The sequence below is a fragment of the Cucurbita maxima genome, unplaced genomic scaffold, assembly GCF_002738345.1.
Source record: "Cucurbita maxima cultivar Rimu unplaced genomic scaffold, Cmax_1.0 Cma_Scf00038, whole genome shotgun sequence".
Lineage (NCBI taxonomy): Eukaryota > Viridiplantae > Streptophyta > Magnoliopsida > Cucurbitales > Cucurbitaceae > Cucurbita > Cucurbita maxima.
This window is the reverse complement of record NW_019272054.1, coordinates 1,136,436-1,151,187: the sequence shown is the minus strand read 5'-3', so window position 1 is coordinate 1,151,187 and position 14,752 is coordinate 1,136,436. Positions and strand designations below refer to the sequence as shown.

General features: G+C 34.9%; 2 protein-coding genes across 3 annotated transcripts in view; both read left to right on the top strand.

The window, feature by feature from the left end:
* The first annotated feature begins 5,775 nt into the window (after nucleotides 1-5,775).
* On the top strand, nucleotides 5,776-9,593 carry LOC111469037 (probable inactive receptor kinase At4g23740). Of its 2 annotated transcripts, none has more exons than XM_023114252.1 (3): nucleotides 5,776-5,921; nucleotides 6,519-7,809; nucleotides 8,688-9,548. In XM_023114252.1, exons 2-3 carry the CDS (start codon nucleotides 6,573-6,575, stop codon nucleotides 9,284-9,286), a joined length of 1,836 nt encoding a protein of 611 aa, XP_022970020.1. In that variant the 5' UTR covers nucleotides 5,776-5,921; nucleotides 6,519-6,572; the 3' UTR covers nucleotides 9,287-9,548. The 2 variants fall into 2 exon arrangements, with proteins under 2 accessions (XP_022970020.1, XP_022970021.1); XM_023114253.1 differs by having other exon boundaries at nucleotides 5,788-5,921; nucleotides 6,541-7,809; nucleotides 8,688-9,593.
* Nucleotides 9,594-10,665: 1,072 nt separating this feature from the next.
* Nucleotides 10,666-14,752, top strand: part of LOC111469105 (ubiquitin-conjugating enzyme E2-17 kDa-like) — a 5,611-nt gene continuing 1,524 nt past the window's right edge. Inside the window, exons 1-3 of the mRNA XM_023114348.1 lie at nucleotides 10,666-10,749; nucleotides 10,860-10,955; nucleotides 12,396-12,523. Coding sequence (XP_022970116.1) covers nucleotides 10,886-10,955; nucleotides 12,396-12,523 — 198 coding nt within the window. The 5' untranslated portion in view covers nucleotides 10,666-10,749; nucleotides 10,860-10,885. The remainder of the gene's footprint in view (nucleotides 10,750-10,859; nucleotides 10,956-12,395; nucleotides 12,524-14,752) is intronic.

Below are 14,752 nucleotides of genomic sequence, written 5' to 3'. Positions count from 1 at the left end.
GGGTTTTCACTCGGTTAACCCATCAATTTTGAGACGATAACTAATATCCGTATTCACTGATCCATGTTTATACCGACTAAAAACTTAACAAACTCATATATATAAAATTATGATTTTTACTTAGTTATGTCAACAACAATCAAATCATCAACTTTTGAGACGATATAACGGACCTATCTCTATAAAATTAGGATTTCATCGAATTATCAACTTTTGAGACGATAACTAATCTGTATATTAATCGAACTATGTATGAACTGACTAAAAACGTACATGAACCCATTATAGATTCATTCGAACATCGATGCGATGGGATGCGTGCTAAACATAAGCTCGAGTTCTGAAAATGGGTAAAGAAATAGTGGGATTTGTATTGAATTCAAATGTAAAATAATGAAGAGGGGAAGGGGAGACATAGATGGGTGGGGGGAACCACCAAGCAACCTATGGGAGAATGCATGATGGGGAAGAGGAAATTGAAGAATGTATATAGCTTTAATTATATCAGATTCTCAGTCACTTCCTGAAATCAGAGTGTCATATCATCCCAAAAAGCCTGCTTTTCTATTCAACTTTCTCTTTACTATTCTCAATATCATTCCCTTCCATCCTTACTCTAATCACTACTTTTTCCCTCTCCTTTCCCCAATTTTGATTCAATTTATTGGAGTAAAAGAAGGAATACCGACCCGGGTCGAGTTCAAATTTGATTGTTTATAGTAGAATATCTAAAAAATCTTTGAGTAACGAGAAATCTTTATTCGAAATGTCATAGGATATCCATTGTAACCGTTGAAGTTCATCACTAACAAATTTTGTCTGCTTTAACCCATTATGTACTGTCGTTAGTTTCTGTAACACCTAAATTCTTCGAAACTAGATATTGTCCTTTTCTGGGTTTTCTCTCAAAGTTCTAAAAATGGTATTATAGTCAGACACTGGGCGGTGTGTTAACGAGGATGCTGGCCCCAATAGGGGTGAATTGTGAGATCCCACATCGATGGGAGAAGATAACGAAACATTACTTATAACGGTGTGGAACTAGCCCTAACAGGGGTGGATTGTGAGATATCACATCGGTGGGAGAAGAAAACCAAACATTGCCGATAAGGGTGTGGAAACCTCTCCCTACCAGACACCTCTCTATTCGATATGAGATCTTATACCAATAGCCCTATATTTTTAAGGTGTTATCGTAAATGATTTGGGGTGTATTAGGGAAGAAAGATTAGCATTAATTAGCTAATTAAGGGACATAAGCACATAGATTTGATTGGAGTTTAGCTAAATAATGGAAGGATTAGGTGAGGGTACCCAATTAGGGTATGTGGCTATTAATCATTCCCCAGTTGACACTGTCAAAGATTACACTGCCACTTTTATGATTCAGTTTATGAACATCAAATTTGATCGTCACATCCTGTCTGATTTTTATGTTCCCCTAAATTAACATAAATCATATTTCTTTGATTTCATCGCTCTATATTTTTTAAAAATATTTATAAATTATTATTTATTTATTTAATAAAATTAAAAAGAACTAGGGTTTACCCGAGTTAGGTTGGGTTAAGTTAAAAAAAAACTTTTGAACCAACTCGAAATTTCAGGTTGGTCGGCTTGATGAGCCGAACATTTCGAATAGAGTTCACAACTCGACCCATTGAGTTTTTCCTTTTTTAATTATATTAAAAAATCATACTTATTCACACCACACATTACATTAATAATTAAAAAATTTCATAAAAAGGTTACTTGACTAAACACATTTAAAATTTTAATTTTTTAAAAATATAATTAAATTTTTGTTAAGTCAGTTATATTTAAATCGTGATCGATTAATATATCTTATATTTATTCATTGAATTTTGGCATACTCGACTATTTTTTAAAAGTATCGTATATCGAAATTGAAAAGAAGAAAAACAAAGACAGTCCAGCTAAAGAACGGTCGGAATTGTCGGTAAAAATGTCGAAATTTCAAATGTATGTAAATATTGATAAAAATATTAAAGAAAAATGTCGAGATTTCAAATTTATGTAAATATTGATAAAAATATTAAAGAAAATGTCGAGATTTCAAATTTATGTAAATACTGATAAAAATATTGAAAAAATGTTGATGTGAGTAAATAATTCTCAAAATTCATAAAAATGGTAAAAATATTTAAATTAATAATTAGTATTTCAATTTTTTAAAATAAATTAAAATTTCTTGATATTAATATTGAATTTATGAACGTGAGAAAATATGCATGATTTTCTTTTTCAAGATCTCGAGGGTGGAATTGGGATTTCACATCCATTTATTATATTAATGGGGCTGTCCGGTGAAATGACATGGTTGTTCCCTAAGTGTTTGATGGATTTTGGATTTTCTTTTAAAATAAAACCTACTTTTGTAACTAACAAAATTTTATATTTAAATAGTCGATTGAATGTGAAAATACTTTATTTAAATTTTCATAAAACATAATATTCAGCTTAAAACACAACTATGGACTTACGTGTTTTGAAGACACTCTTAAAACCACACAACAAAAGACTAAATAAAATAAATAAATAAATATTTAAATTAAAAATATCATATTCTAACCTAAGACTAAGGAAATAAATGCGGCTACCATATACATGTGTCACAGTCTCAAGTTGCAATGTTGTCAACTGTATAGGAATGTCTTGAGTTAACCTGAAATAGAGATAGCATATGACTGAGTATTTTAAGAAATACTCCGTAAGTAACCCTCACTAGTGGGGTTTTAAATACAAGAACATGTAAACGCAATGACGAAACCTATCATATCACTCTTCTTTTCTTACTGTACTATCTTAATGGGCTGGTTAGATATAGTCTATGAAATAATTAATTAATGAGGACGTAATGGATGGCTAAATTTAATTAGCCATTTTAATAATTAATTATAGATGATATGAATAGACTAAAATACCCCCGTATAACAAAATGGTAAAATATAAGACTAGAATGTCTTCAACCATAAGCTTCCAATACTTTATGATAATTAGAGAATGAAGGACTGCATTGATATGACTAAACCCGAACAAATATAATGCTTAAATAAATAATACAACATTCAATTTGCGATCAGAATCACTTGTAATGTTCGACCCATTATAGATTGAGTGTTGAAGATTACAGTAGAATATTAAAATTTAAATATATACATAAGAAATAGAAGAAAACCTGCCGAAAATTCAATGAGTCCGGCCGCGAGGTGAAGGAAGTAAAAAGGAAGAGTGTGTCGAAATTTTATTGATCCACGAGAAATTAACGTTGTATTTTTTTTATTAAAAAAAGGAAAAAGAAAAAGATGAGCATCATATATGTTTTAAAAGAATCGACAAGAAGCATCCCTTAAATTCTTGACGCTGAAATCTGTTTTGGAGATGGAGATTAATATTTTAATAAAGTGATTAAGGCATCGGTTTAGTATTTGTTTAAGACATCACTTATGAAAATTGTACTTTACCTAATGGATGTCTAATCACAATCTGTTTCTTAATTAATTTCATTAACTAAATTCTTTTTACTCATTAGTTTTTTTCTTTTTTTTTTTCATAACCGGAATAATTTGGATTATAAAAATTAGATTGAATTAAAAAAAAAAAAAATCAATTTGATTTGGGTTGACTTTTTAAAAAAAGTCAAAGTTCCATTTGGTATATAAGTTGACATTTTTTTGTTTAGTCAACCCAACTAACTCAAAAATAGGCTTACGTACATCCAACTAACTTAAAATAGGGTTATAGTTCAACCTGTTAGACGAACAGGACTCTCCACACTCCACAATGGTGTGCTCTCATTAACCGATGTGGGACTTTCATCATCCAACACCTCCCCTCGATCAAAGCACGCCTCCCCTTAATCGAGGCTCGACTCCTTTGGAGTCTTAGTCATTTTTGACTGCCTTCGTACCTTCGAGGAGGCTTGACTCCTTTTGGAGTCCTTTTGTTCGACATTTAAGAATTTGTCAATCTATTGACACGGCTAAGTTTAGGGCATGGCTCTGACACGGCTAAGTTTAGGGCATGGCTCTGATACCATGTTAGACGAACACGACTCTCCACAATGGTATGATATTGTCCACTTTGAGCATAAGCTCTCATGGCTTTGCTTTGGGCTTCCCAAAAGGCCTCATACCAATGGAGAGTGTATTCTTAGATTATAAACCCATGACCATTCCCTAAATTAACCGATGTGAGACTTTCATCATCCAACACAACCCATCCTACCCCTGTTGAGAATGTTTGTTTATAATCAAATAAATTATTAAGGATATGAAGATAGTAATAAATTGAAAGATGTTTATAGTAATAAAGCAAATATCTTTAATAAAATATCTATATATAGTAAACTATAATAGGGTTACAGTCTAACCCACCCGACACTACTTAAAAAAATTTAAAAATATTTAACGTTTGAAACTGATGCAACAGATGAATTGTAGCTTATAAATATTTGATATTAATATATATTATAGATAAATATGATTTTTTAAATAATTAAAAACTAACTACTCAACAACCCAACCCAACCCAACTCAAAAAATAGATCACCAATCCAATCGTCCCAAAATTTTAATCCAAAAACCTAACAAAATCTGATATTTTGAACCAATTAATAAAATTAAACAAAATCCACAGAAAGCATGTCTGATGGGCCTGTTCATTTGAAAAGATAAGTCTCCCATCCATTTTGGGCCTATGAGAAAAAAGCCCATTAGGATATTTATGGTAAAAATAAAATTATTACAAAACTATTTTTCATAATTAAATATTTATACACAGTCTTATTAGCCCATTGGGCCGAGGTTCCACCTTAAAAGAAGCAGCCCTAAAAACATCTTTAAATTTTTAAAAGTATTTTTTAAAATACTGTTGAATTTTAATTTTTTGTACTAATATTCTTAAACTTAATAAATATATATATATATATATATATGTTTAAAAATATCTATACAATTTTAAAACGTTTGAAAATATTATTACATTTAATATATTGACAGAAACCGTCGATTTATACCTTTGTAATGTTCCACATTAGTTGGAGAGGAGAACAAAACACCCGAGTGGAAAATTTCTTTTTAAATTAGAAAAAGAAAAAATAAATAAATAAATAAAAGAAAAAAAGAAAAAAGACAAGAGAGATTTGAACTTACTAATAGTAGCTCCTAAGATCAACTTTTCCCAAGAAAAAGTGAGGGGTGGACCCCACCTATTTTTCGACCAAAAAAGTTTATTTTTAACCTACTAAAAAAATTATTAAAAAAAAAACTTTTTATTTATTTTTAAATTATTTTTCTAACTTTTCAAAATATTTATCATTGCTAAATTTAGTGGAACTTTTAATTAATTAACTTGTAAGACAAAATGATTACGTTTGAAGTAATCAAATAAAAAAAAATTAAATGGGAATCTAATTATATAAATTTCTTTACCATTTCTAATAAAATTTTAAAATTTTTAATTAAATTAATAAATTTTAAAAACTTATATAAAAACAAAATTCTAAGATTAATTCATTAAAAGTTTTAAGATGTAATGGGATGAATTAGGTTAAATAATAATAATAATAATAATGATGATGATGATGAAGAAAAAGTGAAAAAAAGAATATTATTTACACACACGTTGCTGAAATAGCTAAAAATGGAAAAAGGACCCCAAATGTTTGTAGTAATTAATAATCGGACCCACATTTTTTGGCCTTTAATGAATTTACCCCATCCAGAAAATGCTTCACAATCATCACACACTGGTTTTTGCCCTTTCCCCCTCCATTATTAGTTTACCGTTTTCTCTCACTCTCTTCAGTTACTCAATCACCATTTTCCCTCTGCGTGTAACAGACGAGCGCCATAGCTACACCAGCCACAAGCTTCTTCTTCAGAGCTCTAATGGCTGCTGTGAGTTCACAGCCCTTTTGTTCTTTCCTTTTTACAAGTCTATTTTGACAATCATAACTTCGCTGTTGTTCCTGCTTTTTTAGATGCTTTTTAATCCTACCCTTTACTTTGTTTGAATTCATTTCAATTTGACGCCACAGAGAAATCATTGCACTTTTTTTCTCTCTTACCCACAAGCTTTTTCGCCCTGCAATGGATTTTTGAATCTTTGTTCTTGTTTGTATGAGGGTTCTCTCTCGTGGTGTTTGGTTTAGATCTTGAGCTAATATACGCCTTGCTTTCCTGCTTTTGCTCTGTTTTCTAGGAAAATTGTATTTTATTTCCCCCTTTTCTCGTTTCTTGTAATCTGGGGTTCCTTCAAACTCCAGCAAAGCCAATGCTTAAACAAGGGACCGAGTAAAGAACAAAAAGAAGCTCGGTTTGTGAGATGTTATTTCAAAAATTCAAACCCTGCGAGTTTCTACTTTTCTCGACAATGACTTTGGAATCTGGTTTTCCATTTCTATTCCCTTCTCCCTTTTTATATTGATTTCAAATTTGTCAATCTAACCTGTTTTTCTCTTCTTTTTCTCTTCCTCTCATCTGGGTTCATTACAGTTTAAACGATAGACGCCTGTAGAAACCTCTGGTTCTGTGTTCTACAGACCTCTAATGGAAGCTCTGTGGATTATCAGCTTCGTTTTGGTTCTGGGGTTGGTTTTTTCCCCAAGTAATGGCGACCCAGTTCAAGATAAGCGAGCTTTGCTTGATTTTGTCAAGAAGCTTCCTCACTCTCGCTCTCTTAATTGGAATGTGACTTCTCCGGTTTGCCATTACTGGACTGGTATAACTTGCAGTGATGATGAATCTCGTGTTATAGCCGTTCGATTGCCCGGAGTTGGCTTCCACGGCCCGATTCCGGCGAACACTCTCAGCCGGCTCACGGGGCTGCAAATTTTGAGTCTCAGATCCAATCGTATAACAGGGGATTTCCCTTCGGATTTCTCTAATCTTAGTAACTTGTCTTATCTTTATCTTCAGTTCAATAACTTCTCTGGGCCATTGCCTTCAAACTTCTCTGTCTGGAAGAATCTCACCTTTGTGAACCTCTCTAACAATGGCTTCAATGGCAGCATACCCTTTTCACTTTCTAATATGACAGAGCTTACTGGTTTGAATTTGGCAAACAACTCTCTCTCAGGGGAAATCCCTGACCTCCAAATGCCCAAATTGCAGATTCTGAATTTATCCAACAACAATTTGAGTGGGAGTTTGCCTAAATCTTTACAGAGATTTCCAAGTTCTTCATTTCTAGGCAATAACATATCCTTCGAAAGTTCTTCACTGAACAATCCTCCCGTGCCACCGACGTTGCTCGTGTCGAATGATAAGCCGAAGAATTCTAAAGGGCTTAGAGAAGCAGCATTGTTAGGAATCATAATTGCTGGCGGTCTTTTGGGGCTTCTGGCTTTTGGCTTTCTAATACTTGTTTGCTTCTCGAGAAGGAAGAGTGAGGACGACGAGTATTCTGGGGATCGGCAGAAAGGTCGAATGTCGCCGGAGAAGGTGATATCAAGGACTCAAGATGCAAATAACAGATTGGTTTTCTTTGAGGGCTGCCATTATGCTTTTGATTTGGAGGATTTATTGAGGGCTTCTGCTGAGGTTTTGGGGAAGGGAACTTTTGGGACTGCTTATAAAGCAATTCTGGAGGATGCTACTACTGTTGTTGTTAAGAGGTTGAAGGATGTTAACGCCGGGAAGCGCGATTTCGAGCAGCAAATGGAGATTGTTGGCGGTATCAGGCATGAGAATGTGGTTGAGTTGAAGGCTTACTATTATTCCAAAGATGAGAAGCTGATGGTTTATGATTTCTTTACTCAGGGAAGCGTCTCGGCTATGTTGCACGGTATGTTACTATCTCGACTATGCACCTCGTATGAACTGCTGATGATTGTAGTTTCATTGTTTATGCTCTCTACTGAAGATTATAACTAAAGTTTCAATCCTTTCTTGCATACTCTATTTTGGTTGAATTAGTAGAGTTTTATGTGTTTTTGGGATGATTTCTGTCTAGGAGAGAAGAAGTTTTAAGCTGAATGAAGTTCATTTTGAGTCGAGTGTTCATCTTGCTAGTTATGAATAATCCATGTTAGTTCTATATCTGTTCACATGGTTGTTTAGCCCTACTCTGCTGTAACAGCCCAAGTCCACTGTTAGTAAATATTATCCGCTTTGACCTATTACGTATCGTCGTCAGTCTCACGGTTTTAAAACGCGTCTCCTCGTGAGAGGTTTTCAGACCCTTATAAAGAATGTTTCGTTCCCATCTCCAACCAATGTGGAATTTCACAATCTACCCCCTTGGGGCCCATCGTCCTCGTTGGCACACCACCCGGTGTCTGACTCTGATACCATTCGTAATAGCCCAAGCCCACTGCTAACATATATTGTCCGTTTTAGCTCGTTACGTTTCTTATAAGGGTGTGGAAACTTCTCACTAGTAGACTCGTTTTTAAATCTTAAGGGAAAGCCCAAAGAGGCAATATCGGGTAGCGGTGAGATTGGGCTGTTACATCCATGATCGGCTGCTTGGCCGAGAATGATACAATGCCGATAATGACGTCGGGGTTGTAATCTCGGCAATATAACGTCCTATAATCAATTGCTATGAGCACAAATTTATCAACAAAATAGAGGGTCTACTCTCCCACAGCAGGGGAAATCCATCTCTGCAGCTTTCAACATGTTCTTAGTATCTTCGTTTGTTTGTTCCTTTTTCTCCAGGTAAACGTGGAGAGGAAAAGACACCGTTAGATTGGGACAGCAGACTGAGAATTGCAGTAGGTGCAGCACGAGGAATTGCCCGTGTCCATGCCGAAAATGGAGGGAAGCTCGTCCATGGAAATGTAAAATCCTCAAACATCTTTCTGAACTCTCGACAGTACGGATGTGTGTCTGATCTTGGACTAGCAACCATAACAAGCTCGCTCGCTCCACCTATATCCCGTGCTGCTGGTTACCGAGCCCCGGAAGTGACAGACACCCGCAAGGCCACACAGGCATCAGATGTTTTCAGCTTCGGCGTCGTGCTCCTCGAGCTTCTAACCGGAAAGTCCCCGATACATGCCACAGGTGGCGAAGAAATCGTGCACTTGGTTAGATGGGTTCATTCAGTTGTCCGTGAGGAGTGGACAGCTGAGGTATTTGATGTAGAGCTGATGAGGTATCCCAACATAGAGGAAGAAATGGTTGAAATGTTACAAATAGCCTTATCATGTGTGACCAGGATACCAGATCAGAGACCGAAAATGTCGGAAATCGTGACGATGATCGAAAGCGTTCGACCAATGGAAGCAGAGAATCGACGTTCTTCCACCAATTGATCTGAAAGTTCAATGCCACCACCGCCGCCGCAAGCTGTCGTGACAGAGAATTCAACCTCTCATTGAGTTGGAGCTAATTTGTTCATGTAGTGCTTACCTTTCATTAAGTATTTGTAAGCTTTTTCCTATCTAGATTCTAGTTTTGCAACAGTTCATAAAACGAAAGTTGACTTTTTAAAAAAGAGAGAATATGAGATAGAGATGTTGACTCGAAGCTAAAAAGTCAAAAGAATAGTTGTATACAATATTTTTATCGTTATTTTCTTTCTTCCATGTCAATCACGGAACTATTTGAAATAGAATTCTTGCATTCGGGTAAGTATATTTCTTTTCGAAGGTTGTTTGCTCGAAAAATTAATTTTGGTTGTCATAATATTAAATAAAAAATCAAAATTAGTTTTTAGAGAAAAAAAAAACTATAATAAAAATAAGGGAAATCTTTTAATTATGATTTTTTTTTGGAATTATGATGCCATGTGTAATATACAGGTGGCAGCTGTAATTTATCATTATTTCAAAGTGAAATTTAGGGTAAATAATTGAGGGGTTGAAAATAAAAAGTGAAAAGATAACATAATTAATAATTATGATGGATTTTTTTTTTTTTTTTTTTTTTAACTTATTAGGGAAACAATAAATGATTTCGTTTTTATTTGTCAACGAATGGAGGAAAAGTGAAAAGTGAAAAGTGAAAAGTGAAAAGTGAAAGGAAATTATGAAAATATTAACTTTAATATGCTTTAGATATTAATAAAAAAAGTAATTTTATGTTTGTCTCCAGTCAAAATCTAACGAGTACACAGTAAGTAAAACTATTACTAAAATCCTTTATATCCATAATTTGGAATTACGGGCGTCTAAAATACCTTTCACTAAGATCAACGTTGTTGTATGTAAACCTAAAATAATAACGTGATCAACCTAACCGTTCCTGAGGCATATTGTTCTTGTTAACAATACTTAACCATTAAAGGAGGCACCGTTGGCGGGAATTTCGCTCGTACCGACGAATGATATGCAGTTTCTTATTTGAAGATTTAGATCAAGTAAGCGCCCAACGCAGATAAAGCTTGTTCATCTTTCTGGGCAAATGGGGATTCTTCAATTTGTCGTGTGGCAATCTGAGAGTGAATTCTATTCTCGTTTGATAGGTTTGTATTTTATTCTCGTTTCAAAACCCAACCTTAATTTAATAAAAAATTAGGTTAAAAAAAATAATAATCACAAAAATTAGGGACTAAATTGGTAAATAATGAATATTGGTGGGTCCACATGAATTAGACCAATAAGCTAAACGAGTCTACGGAGTACAGTAGAGTGCTCTCACTCTTTTCTTTTTCTCTGTTTTATTTATTTATTTATTATTTTTATATATTTTTTGGAATATATAAAGTGGTTTTGTAAATTATTGCAAATCCTCTCTTCTCTCAGGCAAAACAACAAACACGCAGGAGGATCTCAAGGTGAGCTTTCTATTCCTTTCTTCTCTTCGCTGCTTCTATTTTCTGATATGTTCATTCCTTTGTTTGTTTTTCTTCTTTCTTTGTGATTCTCAACTTCAAACGATCTCCAGAGATTCCACTCTTTTGGATTTTGGTGATGGCTTCGAAGCGGATCTTGAAAGAGCTCAAGGATCTCCAGAAAGATCCTCCTACGTCTTGCAGTGCAGGTTTCTTCTTATTTCTAACATTTTTCTTTATGCTTTTCATGAACTATTTCCTGCCTGATTTGGAGTTGAGGATTGATCTATTTTGTGTGGAAAACTGGAAGGAGCTCTGTTCATTGCTTATGATCTTCCTTCCGATTGTTGCTTTTTTAGCGTAGGATTGACCGTGTTATTTCACGTATTTAGGCTTTAGACATGTTATGACTTGAGAGAGTCTGATCTTTGCTTCTAAACGTCGTTGTCGTTAAACGGCTGTATCTGCTACAAGATCATAGTAACACTCCAATTGTTACTAGCATATGATCCTTGAGCATGTTTGCGACTGTGCTCAGCATAAATTTATAAGTTTGGCATCGTATTTGTATGCACACCGTTGTTGATCTTGTTACCACTTTCCCTGTATATGCTTTAAAGGTTTATAAAATTTAACCTCTTTCGATTTCTAAACATCTATTCAAGAATCACACCGAACACAGAGAAGAAAGAATAAGTGAGATGAATCTTTCTGTATTTCATTGCCAAGTATAATCACATTAGTTCAAGAATATTTATCGACAAAATGACTCTCCAATGATATGACTAATGCATAATCTCTCTCTAACTAGTATGGTCTCACGTTAAACAGTATATTAAGAGCAAGTAAATCAAATAAATCTGTTGAGCTGAATGAGCTATCTTCACACCTAGTATATATAGTTATTTCGATTTAGTCCCTTAACTCTTAAGTTTAGTTTTTATTAGTGATTACATTTAAAATAAATATATTTGCAATCTTGCACTTGATCCACTAACACATCAATTGAATGAACAAAACACGTCTGTGACTTTGTTATGCCTTTGTTTAATAATAGAGAAAAAAATGAATGCAAAGACTGAACTAATTTTTAGTACAAAGACTAAACTAGAAGGTTTGAAACATGCATGAAAGTTCATGACATTGACATGTTCCGAATGGAAATAGAACGGAACTGCCAATGATAATCAAAGCTTTATGTTATCAAATGTTTATTCAGCCTTGATTTTGACCATATAAGTCCGGAGTTGTGATGTATCTGCAATCAAAATATCTCAGTAGTTAAATTTGCTCATCAAGGATTCTGCATCGAACTTTTTTTTTAATCATAAATTTCAATTTAATGATTGTTCTTCCTGTGAGAGTTGAAAAGTTCGATCTCAAGCTTTTAGCCAGCCTCCAAAATTTCTTACTGGGAATAAGAACCAACTTTAATCTTACTGATAATAATTCTTTACACCATGATATTCTTCATATGTGGAATGCCAGTAAAATTTATGCTTCTTCATCTTCTTTCCTTGATGAATTTACGTTGGGAACAAGTGTCCCCGTTCGATTATTTTTCTATTGTACCTCAGTTGACATAACTAATGGTTATAGCACTATTATGTTCACGTGATTTTAATTGTCTGTTCAATGAAAAATTTTAGGCCCAGTAGCTGAAGACATGTTCCATTGGCAAGCAACAATAATGGGTCCTCCTGACAGTCCATATGCAGGAGGAGTGTTTCTTGTCAACATTCATTTCCCTCCAGATTATCCATTTAAACCACCCAAGGTACTTAGAATTGATATGCTCCATTTACCTGGCATCTTTTTCTACACTTCTGTATACCTCAGTTTTTTTACAAGGAAACAAACATTTAATTATTATAGTGAGAAGTTACAAGTTACAAAACTCTTTAGGAAGGGTACAAACATGTCCTACCCAACTGAAAATTACAAGAAAACCCAAAAACTTGACATAAAATGCCACTAAAAGAAGTTACAAAACTTTGCTAAAATATTTTCCTTACTCGACTCTTAAAAATGCCTACTAAAAAGAATTAAGATCCTCTTTGAGACCCAAAACATTTATATAAAAGTTAGGAGTATCCCTCTAAGAAACTAAAAATTCTAAATATCCATCCTTTAGCGTTGTTTATTTTTATATCCGTGAGTACCTAGCCAGCTTGAGACAACCATCTTGATCCTCCTAAACAACCATCTTGACCCATCTAGTGCATCCTTTTCGTCTTGTCTCCCCTTGGCTTTGTTCTTCTTATCACTTGGAATTGGTGATGAAATAACCTCTAGTTTCTTCAAGTAATCTAGAAGATCAACACACGAAGAGTCAGTGTAATTGGTGATAAAATGGCCTCTGGTTTCTTCAAATAATCTGAAAAACCAACCCACGAAGAATTTTTTTCGACTGCTACTGAAACCTAACTCCACCAAATTCAGAAGAGGAGAAAAACCCATGCTCTCCCCAAGATTTTCTTTGCATTATCCTCAAAACCAGCAGCCTCTTTTGCGGGAGGAATTTCCAAGTTTTCTTTTTCCAAATCTTCACTTTGGAATAAAAATCTGAGCGTTCCATTAATGCTAAAAAAACTTCCCATTCTTTTCCACTTCTGTCTCTATGCAAATCTCGTCTTCAACTTTGAACTCCCTAATACTTATCTATATGCTTCAATATATTTGAACGGCTTTTACATGATCTTTTTGACACAAATTGCCAACTCTTTAGGTGTTTCAGAGAAATTTCTTACTGCGCCATTTTGAAAAAATCATTTTACGTAATATAGTTTCACCATGTACTTTAAATGAAGAAGAAAGAGAAAAGAGCGTCTCCATTGGAGATCTCTTTGAAATGCATACTCTTTGGCATCAGCTGATTGCAAGAGAATTTGTTAATGATCGTTTGCGGTGATTAATTGCCCTAAGTTCCTAAAAAGTATGAAAAGTCCCTGTTTCTCCATAGCTATATGAAAGGACTTGGCTTGGCGGATAAATGAATTTTCTTTCCAATGGTGGTGGAGAGATGTTAAACTCTGGGACTACCCTGTGGCCATTGGAATCTTTCCTACAATATTATTTCTGAGGGTTAAAGTTGGAAAAATAGGCTATCCAATGTCCGACCAAACTTTCAAGACGATAGAGTGAGGGGAGCTGGAAAGTTCAGGGTTATTTTCCTGTAAATTCCTGCATTCCTATCTCATTTCTAAAGAGGTGCTGGAAAATCTGTTCACTAAGTTGTTTGGAACCTTTAATACAACAAACACGAACCAGAGAAGTTAAATCTTATCTCCCCTCTCATTGTTGCATCCTTTGGAGGCAAAGCGTGGCAATGCAAGACCACCTGTTGATCCTCTGCACCTTTGGCTCTTTATTTCGGAGTGAACTGTTTTGGCTGTTTGGCGTCATTTGGGTGGTCTCCAGAACGCCCATGGAGTTCCATGTGCAGCCAATGTAGAGTTTAGCTATTTCAAAATAAAAAGCTCAAGTTATTTTAGGGGTTATATGGCTAAGTTTATAGCTATTCAGTTGGAAAGGAGTCCTTGCATCTTGAAGGACAGTAGTATACATTTGAAGTCATTGAGATCTTATTAGATTCTGAGCCACTTATTCAAATTATCTTGTAACTATAACCAACGTTTTGGCTTTGGTTTGGTTGGTACGTTGTCTTCCTAATTCCCTTTGTAATCAATCTTTTTAAATGAAGAGTTTTCTTGTAAAAAAAAAATGGACAGTTTGGAGCTAAAATTACCGAGATGTAAAACCATCAACTCACCGACTACACTGTTCTCAATGTGCATCACCATTTACCTTTTTTTCTTTTTACGGTGATGAATAATTTGATTTCCCTCTCTTTTCCGGTTGTCATGAGTTGGTCTCAAATGAGACAAATCTAACTTGGAGGAGTGAACACCCCCCCCCCCCCCCCCCCCCCCCCCCCCCCCCCCCCCCCCCCCCCCCCCCCCCCCCCCCCCCCCCCCCCCCCCCCCCCCCCCCCCCCCCCCCCCCC